Raw genomic sequence first — 19,626 nt, forward strand, 5'->3', positions numbered from 1 at the left:
ATCAATATTTTTTCTATTTCTTTGAAGAATGTCATTGAGACTTTCATTGGGATGGCAATAAATCTGTATATTGCTTTTGATAGGATGGCCATTTTGATGATGTTAATTCTCCCAAACCATGAGCAGGGGGTGTCTTTCCAGCTCATGGTGTCTTGTATTTCTTTTAACAGAGTTTTGTAATTTTCTTTTACCTAGGTCTTTTACCTCTTTTATTAGGTTGATTCCAAGGTTTGATTCTCTGTGCTCTTTGTTTTAATGGAAAGGGGGATTTTTTTTATTTCTGATTCTTCTGATTGGTTGTTTGTGTATAGGAAGGCCTTTGACTTTAGTGTATTGATTTTATATCCTACTACCTTGCGAAACTGGTTGGTGGTTTTGATTAGTTTCTCTGTGGAGTTTTTAGGGTTTTCCATGTAAATTAAAATACTGTCTGCAAATAAGGACAGTTTTACTTCTTTCCCTATTTGGATTCTCTGTATGTCTTTTTTTTTTTTTTTTTTTAATTTGTGCATACAGCACTGGGGTACATGCCAGAGGTGCAGGGGCAGTTACAGGATTCACCAGAGACAGAATGGGGAGCAGAACAGGCAGATCAACTAAGTACACTGCGGAGGGGAGCATCAGGCAGGTCAGGAGAGGTCTGCCGCACCATGTGGATCACTTCCAGGGCAGGCAGGGATTGCACTCATACAGAAGTAGCTTTTGATTCTTAGTGAGGCACTTTAACCCACTGTGCCACCAGGGAGGCCCCTTTTGTGTATCTTTTTCCTGTCTTATTACTCTGGCTAGACTTCCAGTGTTATGTTGAAGATAGTGGCTATAGTGGACACCCTAGTCTTGTTTCTGATCTCAAAGGAAATGTTTTCAGCTTTTCTCTATTGAGGATAATATTGGCTGTGGGTTTGTCATATATGGCTTTTATCATATTTAAGTATGTTCCATCTATTCCGAGGTTTTCGAGGGCCTTAAACATAATTGGGTGTTGAAGTTTGTTGAATGCTTTCTCCGCATCTATTGATATGATCATGTGGTTTTTATTTTCCTGTTGGTTGATGTGATGGATTACATTAATTGGTTTTTCTGATGTTGAACCATCCTAGTGCTCCTGGGATAAAGCCCACTTGCTCACAGTGTATTATTCTTTTAATGAATTGTTGGATTCTGTTGGCTAAGATTTTTGTTGAGGATTTTTGCATCCGTGTTCATTAGGGATATTGGTCTGAAGTTTTCTTTTTTTCTGTTTTCTTTGTTAGGTTTTGGTATTAGTGTGATGTTGGCTTTGTAGAAAGTATATGGTAGATTTCCTTCTTTTTTAATTTTTTGGATGAGTCTGTAGAATAGGCACTAGTTCTTTGCTGAACATTCGGTAAAATTCATTTGTACATCCATCTGGTCCAGGACTTTTACTTTGGGGGAGGGTTTTGATTACTTCTTCATTTTCCTCACTTTTAATTGGCCTGTTTAGTTGTTCTATTTGTTCTTTATCTAGTTTTGGGTGGTTGTAGAGTTGTAGGAATTTGTCCATTTCTGTTAAGTTGTCAAACTTGTTTGCATATAGTTGTTCATAGTACTCTCTTGATCATTCTTTTGATTTCTGCCGTATCTGTTGTGATTTTTCCTCTTTCATATATAATTCTGTTTATTTGTGCTTTCTCTTGTTTTTTTCTTTGTGAGCCTGGCTAGTGGCCTATCTTGTTTATTTTTTCGAAGAACCAACTTTTGGTTTCATTGATCTTTTTGGACTGTTTTTCTAACTTCCATTTCATTTATTTCTGATTTGACTTTTATTATGTCCTGTCTTCTACTGGTGCTTGGGTTATTTTGTTGTTCTTTTTCCAGTTCTTTAAGGTGGTTCATTAGTTTGTTTCTTTGAGTTATTTCTTGTTTCTTTATGTGAGCTTGAATTGCTATATATTTTCCTCTTATAACTGCTTTTAATGTGTCCCATATGTTTTGGAGACTTGTGTGGTCATTGTTGCTCTTCAGATTTTTTTTTTAATTTCTTCTTTGATCTCCTCATCGATCCAATGGTCCTCTAGTAATGCAGGTTTCAGTCTCCACGTGTTAGGTGGATTGTCTTCCTCATATGATTTATTTTTAGTTTGATTCCTTCATCGTCAGAGAAAGTAGTTGGTATGATTTTGATCTTAGTGTATCTCTTGGTATTTATCTTTTGACCCAGTATGTGGTCATTCCTAGAGAATGATCCATGTGGATTTGAGAAAAATGTGTACTCAGATTTTCTGGGGTGCAGTATTCTATAGATGTCAGCTAGACCCATGTTGTCCAAGTCCTTGTTCAGAGCTTTAGGGTCTTTGCTTATTTTTTGTCTTGTTGATCTGTCCATTGTGGAGAGTGGTGTGTTAAAGTCCCTACTATGTATGTATTGTCTCTGATAAACGTTTTCATAGATGACAGTAGTTTCCTGATATATTTTGGTTCTCCTTCATTTGGTGCCTATATGTTGATGATTGTTATTTCTTCTTGTTGTATTGTCCCCTTAATCATCATGTAGTGGCCTTCTGTGTCTCTTAACCTTTTTTAGTTTGAAGTCTGTTTTATCTGATATAAGTATAGCTGTTCCTGCCTTTTTTTTTGGTCCATTTGCTTGTAGGATTGTTTTTTATCCTTTTATTTTCCATCTGTTTTTATCTTTTGTAGCTCGTTGTGTTTCCTGCAGACATCAGAATGTTGGGTTCTGTTTTTTAATCCATACTGCAACTTGTCCTTTATTTATTTATTTTGGTCCTTTTGTATTTTTAATTCCTTGTTTTGAACTCTTCTTGTTCATTCTTTTGTTGGATTTGGTTTGAGGGCTTCTTGTAGTATTTTTTGGAGTGGGGGTTTAATCATGACAAATTGTAGTATGTAAGTCTACAGTCTGTTTTTAGTCTTATATTCCTGTTGAGCTTGGACATAGTGACTTCAGCGTCTTCACTCTGCCACCATCTTGCCAGATCTCCTCATAAATACATCTGGTGATAAATCCCTTCAGGTTTTCTAAAGCTTTCCTCCTGCACGCAGCAGCCGGAAGCAGCTAGGTCCTATTGCATCCACCTGGACCCCAGGGTCCCTGCATCCACAGATTTTAATAGTGCTATGTCCCACTTTCATTTTTTTTACTCAGAGGATTTCCAGATATCTTCTTATACTTGTTTGCCTTATGGAATAATTAGAAGTTTGTTTTATTTTCAGATACTACTGAGTTTCCCAGCTATCTTCCTGTTAATGTTTTCTAGTTCGATTCCATTACTATCTGACAGGACAATTACATGATTTCTATTCTTTTAAATTTCTTAAGATTTATTTTTTGTCCAAGTATATGATCTATTTTGTCATGTGTTTTGTAACTATGTATAGTTCATTATGATCATCACCTAAATTCTAGTTTCCACCCACTACCACTCCATTGGCTCCCTTTATTCCATTCCCCTCCTACTCATTTACCACCATTTTATATATTTTTTAAGTTATTTTCATTAATTAAAATTTTATTATTTTATTCTACCTACAACTTGGTGTGTACTTGCAAGTACTTCATCATAGGTTACAGTTCCCCTCTTCTATTTTTATAGAAGACTCTTTCATTTCACTTACTCATATGTTATTAATCACCTAATAGATTGTTATAAACTATTTTTAAATAGTTTATAAATTATTTATAAATCTAAAAATAGATTTAACTTTACCAATTTCTTCTCTGGTGCTTGTTCTTTTTTTATTTAGTTCTCAGTTTCTATATTGTTTCTTTCTTAAATTCCCTAAATATTTTTGTTTTATATATATATTATTTTTAATTTTAGAATTCATTTATAACATTTTGTAAATTTCAGGTATACAGAAATACAATTTAACAGCTATATATAGTACATTATGATCACCAAAATTCTAGTTACCATTCACAACCACACCATTGACTCCCATTATTCCTCTCCCAACCATTTACCACCATTTTATATATATATTTAAATAATTTTATGTATCTATGCATACAAGATCTGGGATGTAGCACAGATGTGTGGGTGTGGAAGGGTTGAGAAGATTCACCAGAGACAGAATGGGGAGTTTAACCAGCAAATCTACTAAAATATGCTGTTGAAGGGAGCTCTGGGCAAGACAATAGAGGTCTGCTTTGCCCTGGAGTTAGCTCTTTGGTGGGGGATCATTCTCAGACTGCTGTGTCTATAGCTGGATATAGCTTGATAGAGCTGAGAGTTTAACCCCTGCATCACCGTGAAGAGCCCACCATTACATGCTTATATCCACCAGGGAGGTCCCACCATTATATTCTTATAATTTAAAAGTTTATTTTTATTGTGTGTTCACTTGTGACTTTTTCCCATGAGTGAAATTCCCCATAATTTGTGTTTCTCTTATTTATTTCACTTAGCATAATATCTTCTAGGCTCATCCATGTTGTTGCAAATGGCAAGGCTTTATTTTTTTTTATAGCAAGAAGTGCAAACAAGGAAAATTTAAGCTTTCAGTGGATTTTGCAAGCTTTATATACTGAAACCAGACCATACACACATGTAGCCAGACACACCCTACTCAGAGAACCAGAGCAGCAACTCAACTGACTAGCCCCCTTTATACTGTTAATGCTCATAGCCATGTATCACATTGTTGCAAATATAAGGTCCCTCTGTGTTTTTAATGTCAGAATGGTGGAAACCAGCATTTCAAGGTATGGGCTGTCTGTTGGAGGCAAAAAAAAAAGTCTGATTTTAATTTTAATTCATTTTCCTTACATTCCACACTTTTGGATTTTTTTTTTTTTTTCATTTTACAGTCTGTGTCGATCTTATGCAGTTTTTTTTGGTGAGGGGTGTAGACACTGTACCCATAACCTGAGAAAACAATAAAAACTGTGACAGAATGCAACTGAATACAACAGAATACAACTAACCGCAGTCCACTTGTTTTCAGTTGTGGCCAGAGGAGAGAAACAGCTTTTTCAAATTTACAACGGTCATTGCAATAAAATGTCATTAATGTAATGGTACAAACACATTGACAATAGCCTCTTCCACTTAGCCAAATCAACTAACATCATTCTACGTCACAGAGTAGGACTATGCAGGTATCCCTGCAGAAGCACAGTAAATGTCCACTGCTAGCCTTTCTACATGATGACAAACTGGTCTTGACACACTGGTGCTAGGGCAATGGCAAAGAAATTGTTAATTAAATCAGCTACAAAGTCATATGTTGTTGCATCGAGCGGCTCCCACACTGATAAAGAAACAGGAGTGGTGGAGCAGGCTACATAAAGTAGGAGGCTCTGAAAAAGCAAGATCCTGGCCTTTTTACTGATAAACAAGCATTAGTCAAAGGGGAAGTAGAAAAGGAAAGGGAGAAGTAGAAAGGAGGGGCAGGGTAGAACTGTATTTTTCATCTTAGTATCTGGATCCAACCCTGACTCCCAGTCAGGATTTCAGTCTTACTAATAAGGCATTCTACTGATCAGCTTCTGGGGTCCTTCATTATACAATAGTCATTGGCCCCCTGGGCATTCCCAGTCATACCTTGTGTTGTATAAGTCAGGAGTAAGTTTATGCATCCAGCCTCATCCCCTTGACCCCCCACATTCCCAGTCATACCTCTTGATGCATACCCTTTCCAGAGTGATCCAGCTTTATGCTCTTAATTGATATGAAAGTCACCTTTGTAGGATTGGGCTCTTATGACTAGACAATTCTGACCTTGCTTTGTTATAGGTAACAAAATGTAGGTTGGATAGGCCGCTTAGGATTAGCAGACCCACAATATGTGCCAGCTAATGTCTCAGATGTTACATCAAGTCTGCCACTGAAGAAACAGCTGCATGCAGGTGGTATCCGCTTTATTCAATCCACCATTATCCACTTTCATACACCAAGAGTCTTAAGGCTTCTTCGCTGGCTTTATGGGTCAGTTATAGAGTCTATGCACAATACCCACATTTTCCAACTCTGCTATCGTGCCCATAATCTTTGTGGCTACGTGGCAACTGATACTGTTTAGTATTGATCACTCACCTAGGGACTGGCGGTTGTCTGAGTAGATGCTCAGCATATCCACATAACACTGCCTTTATCACATGTACCCTAAGGTGAAACTCTGGCACTGGTGTGCAGCCATAAACCACAAAGTACATCCATCTCCAGGACAGACGCTGGGATTGGCAACGTATACTTTATACACCCTTGGGGGTAATCTCCTAATCTCCAGGGGTACTCTCAGTGGAGTCACCTGACACTTCAGCCTTCTTTGCTGTCAGTATTACAAGCAGGCCACTGAAACATCAATGGGTTCCCATATAACAGAGTTCACTCTGCCTCCATATCTACTATGGCCAAAACCCCTTGCACATTGGTAGCAAGCTCCACATATGGCCTGCAGTCCCTTGTCCTATTCAGAAGCAAATAAGGCCTCCCCCTTTGAACCAGTGTCAACAGTAAATAATCCTCCAGGTACAAGGCTCATGCCTGGGGCCTGGACTGTCCAGCTTTTCCCTTTACAGCAGCCCATTTTATGGGCTTGAACCTCTGGTCTTCTTGCAATTGTTTCCATAACTTTTAACAGATATGCATTGGGCTACGCATCTGATTTACACTTGCTCTCAGTAGATCCACTCATATTTGGGCATGGGTATTTTTTTTTAAGATTTATTTATTTATGCATACAGAACTGAGATACAGAACAGAGGTGCAAGGGCAGTGAGAGGATTCACCAGAGAGAGAGCAGGGAGCAGAACAGGCCGACTGATGAAGTACATTGCTGAAGGGAGCAGCGGGTGGGGCAGGAGAGGTCCCTTATACCATGTGGGTCACCCCCAGGGCGGAGATTGAACTCATGCTGAAGTGGCTTTAGCTTCTTAGTGTGGTGCTTTAACCCGCTGTGCCACCAGGGAGGGCCCAGACATGAGTAATTTTAAGAGCTCTCTGATCTTAAGAGAGTGTCTTTGACATCCACTTCAGTTATTTAACAACTACCAATCATCCCTTCTAGAGTGCTGCCTCTCAGCATCACACAATCTGGCTACCATTGTGGTGATGTCATGTATTCATTGTTCTACATAGGGTGCTAGAATTGCCGTCAGGGACCCAAATGAGGACAGACAGGCATTTTGCAATACCAGATCATTCATCCCAGCAGTAAAGTGGCAGCAGTCTTTAATAAGACTTTTAAAGGTTACTAGTTCCTATTTGTTTTGCAGGACTGGCAGTTTCATTTCACAACTGATTTGTAATGTGTTGTTGAATTATCTGTGAGAACCTGATAGAGCTTATATTACTAATTAGCAAGGGAGAAGTCACAAGATTTAACTTTAGATGAACAATTCATTGGTGGATTTTTTTTTTAATTTATTTATGCTTACAGAACTGGGGTACAGGCCAGAGGTATGGTGGGTGAGAGGATTCACCAGAAATAGAGTGAGGAGCAGAACAGGCAGATTGACAGAGTACACTCCTGAGGGTGGCTTAAAAGTGGTCTGCCACGGCCATGTGGATCAACTCCTTGGCCGGGGAGCTAACTCATATTGCAGTGGCTTTGCAGAGCTTCATAACATGGTGCTTTAACCCATTGTGCCATCAGACAGAGCCCTTCATTGCTGGGTATTTTTATGATACCTTTATACATGAATATTCATATAAAATGGAGATCTGTTTTACTGGGTGCTAATAAAATTTAAACATCAGAGTACCTATTTTCAATGTACTAGAAGTAGTAAAGTAGCTGGTTCAGGTTGAGAATAAAGATTGAGATTCAGGTGATACTGTCTGATGTTGAAAGAAGGAAATTGATTTATTATATAGTAATATAGACTATCATTCTATCTTACCAGTGGTAAAACCTGATAGGTATGTGATACTGGTTAGTATATAAAAGCACTTTTACATCAGAAATTTCATGTAATTCCTGTAGCAACCCTGTAAAGTAATCCTTTTTTTTTTTTTTAAATTAATGAACTTGAGCTTAGAATCTAAAAGGAATAGAGTTTAATTCCTCAAATCATAAGGACCCAGGTCTTTTGCATTTAGACCTTATGCTTTTTCATTGTAATGTCCTGCTTCTTTATAGAATAACAGAAACCTTTACAAATATCCCTTTTGTACTAATAAAATAACCTCAACACACTTCCCTCCTCGGTGATGACTGTGCTGAATTACTGTTTCATATTTAAGTGATGTGTTTTACAGTATCAGCTGTTATGAAACAACCTGGGATAGCTTGAAAATGAATAAGATATAACTATATAAACAATGTCATGTTTTCAAATTATTATCATGTCATTAGTGATATGTGAGGAAAATAAACTACTTTTTAAAAAAGCACCTTTAAAAAAAGATGTGTTTTAATGACATTTTAAAATTGCAGTATGCTGAAATTTAACATTATTTTTTGTGGAGTTGGTAGCAGGGTGTATTCTTTTACTTTGTAATAGTGAAATTCTTTTGTGGATTTATTTAAAATGGAAATCTAGGTATATTCTAATTGTTTTTTAATCTAGCTCTGTAGAAGCCGAAATCCAGCCATCTTCATTCTTCAAAATGCAATGGAATATACCAAGGACTGTGTCCCACCTGGCACATAGGACATGCGTGGAACTACATAAAGCTGGTCTTTTTGGACATTGTCAAAACATAAAGGGACCATTATTTTTATATAATGCTGAATCCAGGGTAGTTTTGGTTCAGGGCTCTCAAAAACAATGGTTGCATGTGTCTGGTATCCAGTGTGTTACCAAGGAAAGGAAACCATGTGATGCTCATCCATCCCTACCAGGGGTCCTTCAGTGTAAAGAGTGGGAGCAAGACACTTTATCCAAGAGGGTTATATCGACCAGTACCACATCTTCAGGAGCGCCTTCAGAAAAAAAGGAAGAACCTGATCCTTTACAAGACAAATCTATTAGTCTTTATCAACGATTTAAAAAAACATTTAGACAGTATGGGAAAGTTTTGATTCCAGTGCATCTAATAACTTCTGGTGTTTGGTTCGGAACATTTTATTATGCAGCCATAAAGTAAGTTTTTGCTTATTTGTTAATTTCTGTTTCATTGGAATGTTAATTTTCTTGATTGTGTTAATGACAAACTTAGATAAGTTTTTGTTTTGATGTCTTTAACTGAAAAGTCTACTTTTCATAGCTATTTTTTATGTTTTAATATTAGATAAGATCTTTAACATTGAATTAACCGAAGAAAGGACGGCACTTTGCTTTGTGATACCTAGAATGGCAAGAATATTGAGTGTCAACATGAGAAAATGTGGGTAGTTTGTGAAGCATAGTTTGTCAGGCTGTGGAAACTTTAAAATAAAAAGTAGATATTGCTATTTGAGTTAGACCCTCATTAACACTGTTGTTTTAATGGAATTTTCTTTTTTTTTTTAAAGATTTATTTATTTATTCATACAGAACTGGGGTACAGGCAGAGATGTGGAGGGTGAGAGTAGTCACCAGGTACAGAGCAGGGAGCAGAACAGGCAGATGGACGAAGTACACTGCTGAGGGGAGCAGCGGGCGGGTCAGGAGAGGTCTGCCGCGCCATGTGGTCACCTCCGGGGCAGGTGGGAATCGAACTCATGCAGAAGCGGCTTTAGCTTCTTAGTGCTGTGCTTTAACCCGCTGCGCCACCAGGGAGGGCCTGGAATTTTCTTTTTATCTAAGAAAGATATAAGAAGTAAAGGTGGAAGAAACAAAACTGGACTTGTATTTAATTTTTTTATGTTAGCTTTGTAACCTTTAGTTATATGGTTTACACTTGTTTTAGATAGTAGGTAATTTTCTTTGATGTTGATCAGCTATATCTTGACAATAGATATTAATATTTTAATATTAAAGTTAATTTTAAAAGGTAAGAAATTTTTAAATTTATAAATAAATTAGGTACTTAGAGAAACACTAATAATAATGGACCCAGGCAAGACTCTCCCTAATTACAAAGAGAAAGAGTACATGTGCAATGGAGCTATCTTGGACCTGGCCTCAACTAAGTGAAACTCACATGTTGACACCAATAACGGAAAAATTGACATTTGTGAACCCTGTTGTGATTCACTGAGACCAACGCAGAATCAACTGTGCAGTTTTCCTGTAGATAAATATTTAACCTTAACCTAACCTTGAGGAAGTAATCAGATTAATCTGTGTTGAGGGATGTTCTATCGACAGGTCACCGAAATACTTCAAAAATTTCAATGTCAAAAAGACAATTTGGCCTCATTAAAAAATGGTAGGCTAGAATAGCACTTCTAGAGATAAGGAGGTAGAGAGACTTGACAAGATGGCAACATTGAGCATACTAGGCAATTCAGAGAGTTTCAATGTTAAATAGTATTGTATTAGTTATATACTATTGTATATGTTAACTTTTTTCAATGTGATGATTACATTATGTTTATAAAGAAGCACAGAACATAACCTTGTTTTTACTTAAAGACTTACAATGTCTGTAAAATTATGCACAGCAAGAGAAAGAGAAAATGAACAAAAATAATAGTTCAAATTAGAAACTTTGCCATTTCACCCACTTCTAAAAATTTGTTGCAGTTTATGGTGATTACTTTTTTATCTGCCTTTAATTCTAAAAATAAAATGTCCTTTTAGAATAATTGATGTTTTTCCCAAACCCATAAAATCATTTATTCTTTGCACAATAAAGCAGTAAGCGGTGTTACAATATCACTTGTTTTTGCAATACTAGATTTTGACAAGCCACTTCAGAGGTAAAAATTGTAGATCTTGAAGTTTGAGTTGATTGTTGTAAGTAAATGGTGTTTGGTTGAGGAAAACTAAAACCAGGTAAATGATTACAATTTTTTTCTTTTAGGTTATATAAACCTACTAGTTTCATTCTGATAAATGCTTCTAGTTTTCGAAATTTGCTGGTTACAGACATCTGCATGTAGAAACAAAGCAAAAGTCGTAAACAGTAAAGACAGCATAACAGGGTGATGGCTATATATCTTCTTTTAGAGTGAAAATAAGTATTTGATAATACAGAATTGACTTTTAAACAGAATTTGGCCTTGGCATTTTCAGATATTCTTTTGAAAATATTTACCTCCAAAGGTTTGTGTATTTATAAATTTTACTTTTTGTTTCTTTCTTAGAGGAGTGAATGTCATTCCTTTTCTAGAACTCATTGGACTACCTGACAGTGTAGTAAACATCCTGAAAAATTCCCAGAGTGGAAATGCACTAACAGCATATGCCTTGTTTAAGGTGGGTAAACTCTTATAAAATGTTCCTTATGCTTAACCAATGAGCTGCTCAGTTCACCATAAAACTCCATGTTATGTCAGCTCCCAAAAGTTATCTTTCATGACTTAAAATACTGTATTTTGTCTCTTATGTGATGACAATTTTTTTTAAATGGAAATAAAATGATTTCAGAGGTGTATCTTGAAAGTAAGGAATCATTTATAATATGATGTGATCGGATGAATGTGAGACATGAATTTTTAGGGTAGAAGTTGTCTTTTTGACATTCTGTTCTCCATAATCAGAGATATTCACACATTATCTGACTTGTTAATAAAATTTAGCATTTTACTTATATGTTGTACTATATACACATGTATTTATATATTATTTGTATTTACTTATGTATTGTTTGTATCTTATATATTGCATTAATATTAACATAGTTTATAATTTTGTTAATCTTTTCAATTGGTAAAGTTCAATAAAATTTGACTTTGTTCTATATGATAAACATTGACTTTGTATGTCTTATAAAATCTAGATTTCGACATTTGTAGTCTTATAAAAACCTGTTCTCTGGATTCAGATTATGACTTCTTTTTAAGTAGATAGTTTCTACACCTGTGGATCTATGTTTTATAAGAGGTAACTCATTGTAAATTGTAGAATTTAACCATTAATTATGCTTTTCTCAAATAACAAATTCTTAGAAGTTGCTACGAAGCTTATATCCAGAAAGAAAATAGGTAGCAAGCATTTGGAAGCTAGATGTTATTTTTACTTCTATTATATATGAATAAATAGAGTTAAGGTTTTATAGTAAAAATAACATTGTTTTATTCTGTCATCCTCATTAGTATCCTCAGAAATCTTGGGAAAAGTTCCTTATTTATTGTAAACTTTTAACTAGAGAGCTAAGCTTAATTGCTGAATTTTTCAGCATTGATACTTGAAAAATTCATAAATTATCAAGTTTCTAGCCATAGTGATTATAATTTAACCTTAACAAATAAGATTTTCATAATGATTTAAGCTATTCACTTAACTGTACTTGCTTCTTACCCCCATGCTCCCACAACACATGTGATATTTGAATTCATCTTAGTCTTTTGCTTCTCCTATAGATAGTTTTTTAAATGCAGTATTTGCAGATTTGTGATGGTAGTGGTCCTGAGCATTTTTTGCTTCCCACTGAACCTGCTACATGTTCACTATATCATGATGATAGATTTCAGCATCACCATTGTGAATATTCTGCAACCTGGGTCAGTGTATAAATGACAAATTTTCTTAGGAGTTTACATAAAAAGCGTCCCTGATAGGAGGAAAGCTATATAGGATACAACTACTCAGCCATATGAAAGAATAGTCATTTATACTATTGGTTACAATAAAAGAATAATTTGAATTTGTTTTTTGCTTAAGGTGATCATGATCAAGTACTGATATGTCCCTACTTACTTTCTTCAGATTGCAACACCTGCCCGATATACTGTGACTTTGGGTGGAACCTCGTTCACTGTGAAGTATTTACGTAGTCGTGGTTACATGTCAACACCACCTCCAGTTAAAGAGTATCTACAGGACAGAATGGAGGAGACAAAGGAGCTCCTCTCAGAGAAAATGGAGGAAACAAAGGATAGACTCACGGAAAAACTACAGGAAACTAAAGGAAAAGTTTCTTTTAAGAAAAAAGTAGAGTAGGGTGCCTTATATAACAGATTATGGGAAACTGTTGCACTTTTAATTTAACCTTTGGAGACTGAACAAAAATACATGTTCCTGATTTTTTTTTTTTTTTGTTACTCAAATGTAACAATTGTCTGAGGGTTAAAGAACTACTTTTTTTAAAGTTAAATACTAGAAAAATCAGTGTTTTTTGAAAATAAAGATATGAACTCAGTATCTTTCACATCAGTAGCAGCATTCAGCTTCCGAATCATACTTGCTTTATGTTTTATTGAAACTATAATTTATGCACACAATGCAGTTGACTCCTCAAATAACCCATTTGCCACTAAACAGGATGTTAACACTAGGTTATTCATAGAGGTTTTAACTATATTCAGTTTTCAGTGTGGAGATAATAAACTATTACCAAAACTGCCTGTAAATAAGAAAGATTAAAAACAGTATGTAACAATTACATACCACTTATATAGACTTTATATGAAGAAAACTGAATAAAAATTGTCATATATATGTAAATAAGATGTATTAGTTATATATAAATGAAAAAAGTTGATCCTTTCAAAATGATTTATACCTGAAACTTGTTGTAATTACATTTTTTAAAGCACATATATTTGGTCATAGTACTTTTTCTCCTGGGACATATACCCACCTGTGAATCCTTTATATCCTCTTCAAGCTAATCATTTGGAGCAAAAGTGAAAAGACTATATTTTAAGTTCATTGTTGAAGTTGAATATTCTTAAGCTTGTGGTGGTTCTCAAGTACATATAACTTTGAGAAGATGGAAAATGGCATCAGGTCATCATGGACCTTGATTAATTCTTTTTTTCCCACAAACTAGGGTTCCTTACCAACATCTTCTTTTCAGAGGTACTAATTGATTTCATTGTAGAATACATTTAAAAATTGTACCTGCTGCATTTTCCCTTACATTGTAATCTCCTTGCATGAGTATTTTATTTGAATTTTTAATATCAAATTTGCTATAAATTTAACAGGAGATTATTTGCTTAGAATGAGATTTTAGCCATTGTCCAGCTATGAAAGCTGTTATGATTTTGTGGGTACTTGAGAATCTACACTTGTTTGCTTTTACTTTTAACTACTTTTATTTTTAATCAGCTTTAACCCTTGAAAAAAAATTGTCTGTTTCTAGCAAAAGGATGGTAGAGGGACTTGCAGAAACAATCCTGAAGGGATTGTGGCTTTGTGGCAGGATTTTTGCCTGATATACTTAGTTTGGCCAACTTTAGAGTATACTTTAAAGGAAAACATTTTATATTTGAATAATTATATTGGAACTTTTTTAACTAAAATGCTATAACTGGAATCTTTCTTCTTGAGAGAGGGTAAAGTGGTGAGGGAGGAAGTAGGTGCTGTGCTGATTGGCAAAATGGCTTGTCTCCTGGCAAAGGGATGACTGAAACTGAGGACAGATTTTAAACCAAACACAGCATGGTTTAGCTTCTTTATTAAATAATTTACATTTTTGCAGAAATTAAGTGCTAAAACATTTATGATTTATTGTTTCCTTACTTTTTAACCACTTGAGATTATGCCTATAAAATGCTACTAACACAATTTTCCTTACTTTTTGCTTTGCATTGGGTATATTTTCCACTGGGAATAAATTGTAGGTTCTTTTAAGTCACTAGTACTCCTGAGACTAAAGTTGCTAATCCTGTGTTTCCACCTTTTGTTCATTTTTTTTTAGTTGGCATACAGTTTCAAAACTGTTCTCTGTTTATCCAGTTATAGAAAGTGAGACTTTGACTGCCCTGAAAATCTCTAGTAAAAAAATCTTTTAAGGTGTGAGAAGTTCTGTCATTATTTGACTCACATTAGGAATGCTATTTTTATCATGTATCAAAACTATTGCTAGCACATTGCTAACCTATTCCTTAAAGCAAGCTATAAGTAGTTTGAAAGGGACACTTGTAATATCATAAAATGTTCAGTAAAATAAATGGTCAAGATTTGTTTTTAAATAATCTACCCCCCATTTATAATGAAAGTCATTACTGTAATTCTTCATACTCCAGGATAAGTGAAACTATTGACTCTTAAATTTTAGTGATCTCACAGAAAATTTGAGAAATTTTAAAGATCTTAGTAATTTGAGTAGAAAAGGTGTTTGAAGAAAAGCAAACTATATTAGACAACTTTTCTATATTCTTTTCACTGGGTTGAAGTTATCTTCAGGTTTTCTTAACCAGTTCAAAAGTTATTAAAGCCACTGTACAATGTGATGACAGTAATGAAATGGATAGAAGATGATTTAGAAAACAAGGCAGAAAAAGTATTCGTATTTGCTGATATTTTTGAAATTTTCACAAATTATATTTGTTGTGCTTCACATTTCTACATTATTGGTTCTGGAAGATGTATGTTTTTATGGTAACGATATACTTCTTTTTGTTTAGGGTCCTTAATTTAGTTCAGATTTTCAAAATCAAGTCTCCAAAGGCCTCAGTTAAAACACATTATTACCAGTGTTAGTTTGATTATTTTTTATTATTAAAAGCTTACTACCTAGAACTTAACTGAGATGGCAGCAGAGTGTAGATGCTAGGCTTGCTACCTCCAGGCTCACGCAAGACAGATAGGCCTTGAAACAGACCATAGACATGCATATTGTGAGCATCAGCCCAACTGAGGAACCTCTGTAATTGCTAAAGGGTAATTGAGGTAGACTGAGCAATGGGGGAGCTGTGATTGGGAGCACCAAAGCAGACCTCTAGGCTTTTACTAGCTGAAATAACAGACCCAATTTTACACAGTGGGGGGCCGGTAAAACAGGAGAACTTAAAACAAAGCACAACTCAGAACATCTTCCACAACTGAAATGTCTGGATATGTACTCAGCCACAGAGACTTAGAGACCAAGCAGACATACTCATACCACAGCAAGAGTAACTAGAAATTATGCCCACTGGCAACAGCAGCACAGGAGTACTTAGAACAGAATAAAGCAGAAGGCTAACAACAGGAAGAAGAAAAAACACAAGTGATCAAGAGGCCCTTCTGAAAATAATATGCCCCAGAGAGAAAGTCATTCCTCAGAAAATAATATTATGGAAACAGAAGAATACTTCCACCTAACAGACAAGAGATTTCAAAAAGGCCATGACAGAAATAATTAAAGGGCTAAAACAAATAGAAGTAACACAATGAGCTGAGAAGGAGAGTGAAGGGTCTATAGAGTAATTAAAGACAGGTGGAGGAACTCAAGAACTCTGGGAAAAGCTAAGAAAACAAGGAATGGAAGAATTAATTTTAAGATTCAGACATAAGAACAAAAAAAAAGGAAACTACAAAGGAAGAAGACTAAAAAGGAAATCCAAGAAATATCAGATGCAGTGAGGAAAAGAAATCTAAGATTCATAGGCATCCCAAAAAGCAAAGAGAACAGGGAGCTGAAACAGTGTTCAAGGAGATAATTGAAGGAAATTTCCCCATAACAGACGGAAATGAAAATCAAAATACAAGAATCCAGAAGAACAAACTACCACAATGAAAAGAGAACTACAGTAAGACACATAATAGTAAAATACTCAAAGGTCCAAGACAAGGAAAAGATAAGCTGACAAGGGGCAAGAAACAAATAACATAAGGAAGACCAATCATGATGACATCAGACTTCTCTGAAGAAAGACGACAGGCACGAAGAGAATGGATATATACAACAAACTACAACCCAAAACACTACCTTGCAAAACCCTCAATCTGCTAACTTTCCATGACAAAATCTCCAGAAATTCATCACTACTAAACTCTCACTACAGATATTGCCACAAGGTACACTAGAACTAAAACTAATAGGAGATGAATAAGAAGATTAGAACAAAGTAAGGAATCACAAAAAAGTGAAAATATGAAAAATACAGATTTCAATATAGCTATATTATCGCTGAATATAAGTGGTCTAAACTCACCAAAAAAGCGACATAGAGTACAGGCTGGATAAAGAAACAGAATCCAACATTTTGCTGTCTACAGGAAATAACACTTAACTACAAAAGATAAACAATCCTACAACCAAATATTCACATAAAAAAAGTTCAAACTAAGAAAAATAAAATGAGACACAGAAGGTCACTACGCTTAAAGGATAGTTACATCAGGAAACCATAAACGTCACCAACATGTATTCACCAAACAAAGGGCCAAAATACGTCAGACAATTATTATCAATGTCTGAAAATGGACATCAGAGAAAACATAATGTGGTAGGAGATTTCAACACCTCACCTCACCATTGGGTAGATCAAGACAACGGGCAAGAACATGAGAGCTCTAAACAAGGACCTAGGCCTCATGAGCCTTAATAGACATCCACAGGACAATCAAAGATACCTTGAGTACACATTTTTTTTGAAATGCCCATGGGTCATCCTCCAAAACTGATCACATATGGGAATACAAGACTGATATTAACAGATACTGCAAGATCAAAATCATACCAACTATCTTCTCTGACCATGAAAGCATCAAGTGAGAAGTAAGCCATAATATGAAAGGCAGGCCCTCCCTGGTGGCGCAGCAGGTTAAAGCACAGCACAAAGAAGCTAAAGCCACTTTCGCATGAGTTCGAGTCCCGCCTGCCCCGGAGGTGACCACATGGCGCGGCAGACCTCTCCTGACCCGCCCGCTGCTCCCCTCAGCAGTGTACTTCATCGATCTGCCTGTTCTGTTCCCCGCTCTGTCTCTGGTGAATCCTCTCACCCTCCGCATCTCTGGCCTGTACCCCAGTTCTGTATGAATAAATAAATAAGTCTTTTAAAAAAAAAAAATGAAAGGCACACTCCTACCTCATGGAGATTAAAATCTACAATACTGGAAGATAACTGGATTAATGAGATCAAGGAGGAAATTAAAAAATACCTCGAGATGAATGACAGTGAGGATACAAACCTCCAGAATGTATGGGACACAGCAAAAGCAGTTTTAAGAGGAAATAGATACCAATACAGGCACGCATCAAGAAAGAACTCAAAAAAATAATGTTACATCTTAAACTGGAAAAAGAAAAAAGATCAAAAACCAGTAGAAGACAGGAAGCAATAAAACTCAGCAGAAATAAAATAGAAAAACAAAAAGATCAATGAGACAAATCTCTAGTCAGGTTCACAAAGGAAAAATTGGAGAAAATACAAGTAGGATCATAAATGAAAGAGGAGAAGTCACAACAGATACAGTAGAAATCAGAAGAATAGTAAGATTAGTATGAACTGTTCTATGCAAATAAGTTGAACAATCTAAAAAATATGGATGAATTCCTACAACCTTGCAATTACCCAAGCCTCCACAGAGAAGAACTGGAACTCTTATTAAATAGGCAAATTACAAGCAGTGAAATTGATACAGCAACCAAATCTGACCTCCCCCATCCCCCAAATAAAAGCACAGGATCAGACAGCTTTACAAATGAATTTTATCAAACATTCCAAAATGGACTAGTGCCTCTTTCCAAAACATTGAAACAGAAGGAATACTACCAACCACGTCTTATGGAGCCTACATACACTAATACCAAAACGAAACAAGACAAAAAAAAAATACAGGTCAATCTTTCTAATGAATACTGATGAATGAAAAAATCCTACCTGATAGAATCCAACAATGCATCAAAAAGATAAACCGGAGGCACAACAGGTTAAAGTGCACCAATGCAAGGGACCCACAAGTGCTTAAATGCGAGTTCAATCCCCAGCCCTGGAGGGGACCCACATGGTGTGGCAGCCCTCTCCTGACTCACCCACTGCTCCCCTCGGCAGTGTACTTTGTTGATCTGCCTGTTCTGCTCCTCAGTCTGTGTCTGGTGAATCCTCTGCCCCTGTATCTCTGGCCTGCACCCCAGTTCCACATGCATGCATAAATAAATATTAAAAAAATAATCACCATGACCAAGTGGTATTTATCCCAGGAGCGCAAGGTTGATTCAACATTCAAAATCAATATAATCCAAAACATCAAAGAAAGAAGAAAACTTGTATGGGCCTTCCCTAGTGGTGCAACAGGTTAGGACATAGCACCGCAAGCTGTCTGCAGCCTCTTCAGTGCAAGTTCCAACCCCGGTCTGGGAAGTGATCCACATGGTGGAGCAAACCTCTCCTGTCTTGCTTGCAGCTCCCTTCAGCAGTGTACTCCTTTGATCTGCCTATTATTCTCCCCACTCTGTCTCTGGTGAATCCTCTCTGCACCTCTGGCCTGTACCCCAGTTCTGTATAAAATAAATCTTTAAAAAAGAACACATGATCATATAAGATACAGAGAATGCATTTGGCAAAGTCCAGCATCCATTCATGATAAAGGTACTTGAAACTCTTGGCATAGAAGGAACATAACTAACACAATAAACATCATATATGACAAACTCATAGCAATGTCAGTCTCATTGGTGAAAAGCTGTAATCCTTTCACTTAATATTAGGAAGAAGAAAAGGATATCCACTCTCACCACTGCTTTTCAATATAATACTGGAAGTCCTAGCCAGAGCAATAACAAGATATAGGCATACCAGGAATCCAAATAGGGAAAGAAGTAAAACTATCACTGTTTGCAGGTGACATGATAGTGTACACAGAGAATCCCAAAAACTGCAGAAAAACTTATCAAAATAATAAACCAATATGATAAGTTGTCAGGATACAAAATAAACACACAAAAATAAGTACCCTCCCTATATAAAATCAGTCTCAGAGATCAAGATGACGGCAGAGTAAAGAAGTCG

General features: G+C 36.0%; 1 protein-coding gene across 1 annotated transcript in view; it reads left to right on the plus strand.

Annotated features, from left to right (window-relative positions):
- The window catches only part of FAM210A (family with sequence similarity 210, member A), a 24,518-nt gene extending 11,083 nt beyond the window's left edge, over window positions 1-13,435 (plus strand). Inside the window, exons 2-4 of the mRNA XM_004683715.2 lie at window positions 8,498-9,013; window positions 11,104-11,215; window positions 12,668-13,435. Coding sequence (XP_004683772.1) covers window positions 8,538-9,013; window positions 11,104-11,215; window positions 12,668-12,901 — 822 coding nt within the window. The 5' untranslated portion in view covers window positions 8,498-8,537 and the 3' untranslated portion in view covers window positions 12,902-13,435. The remainder of the gene's footprint in view (window positions 1-8,497; window positions 9,014-11,103; window positions 11,216-12,667) is intronic.
- The last annotated feature ends 6,191 nt before the right edge of the window (window positions 13,436-19,626 follow it).

The sequence above is a fragment of the Condylura cristata genome, unplaced genomic scaffold, assembly GCF_000260355.1.
Source record: "Condylura cristata isolate star-nosed mole 26May11 unplaced genomic scaffold, ConCri1.0 scaffold00016, whole genome shotgun sequence".
NCBI lineage: Eukaryota > Metazoa > Chordata > Mammalia > Eulipotyphla > Talpidae > Condylura > Condylura cristata.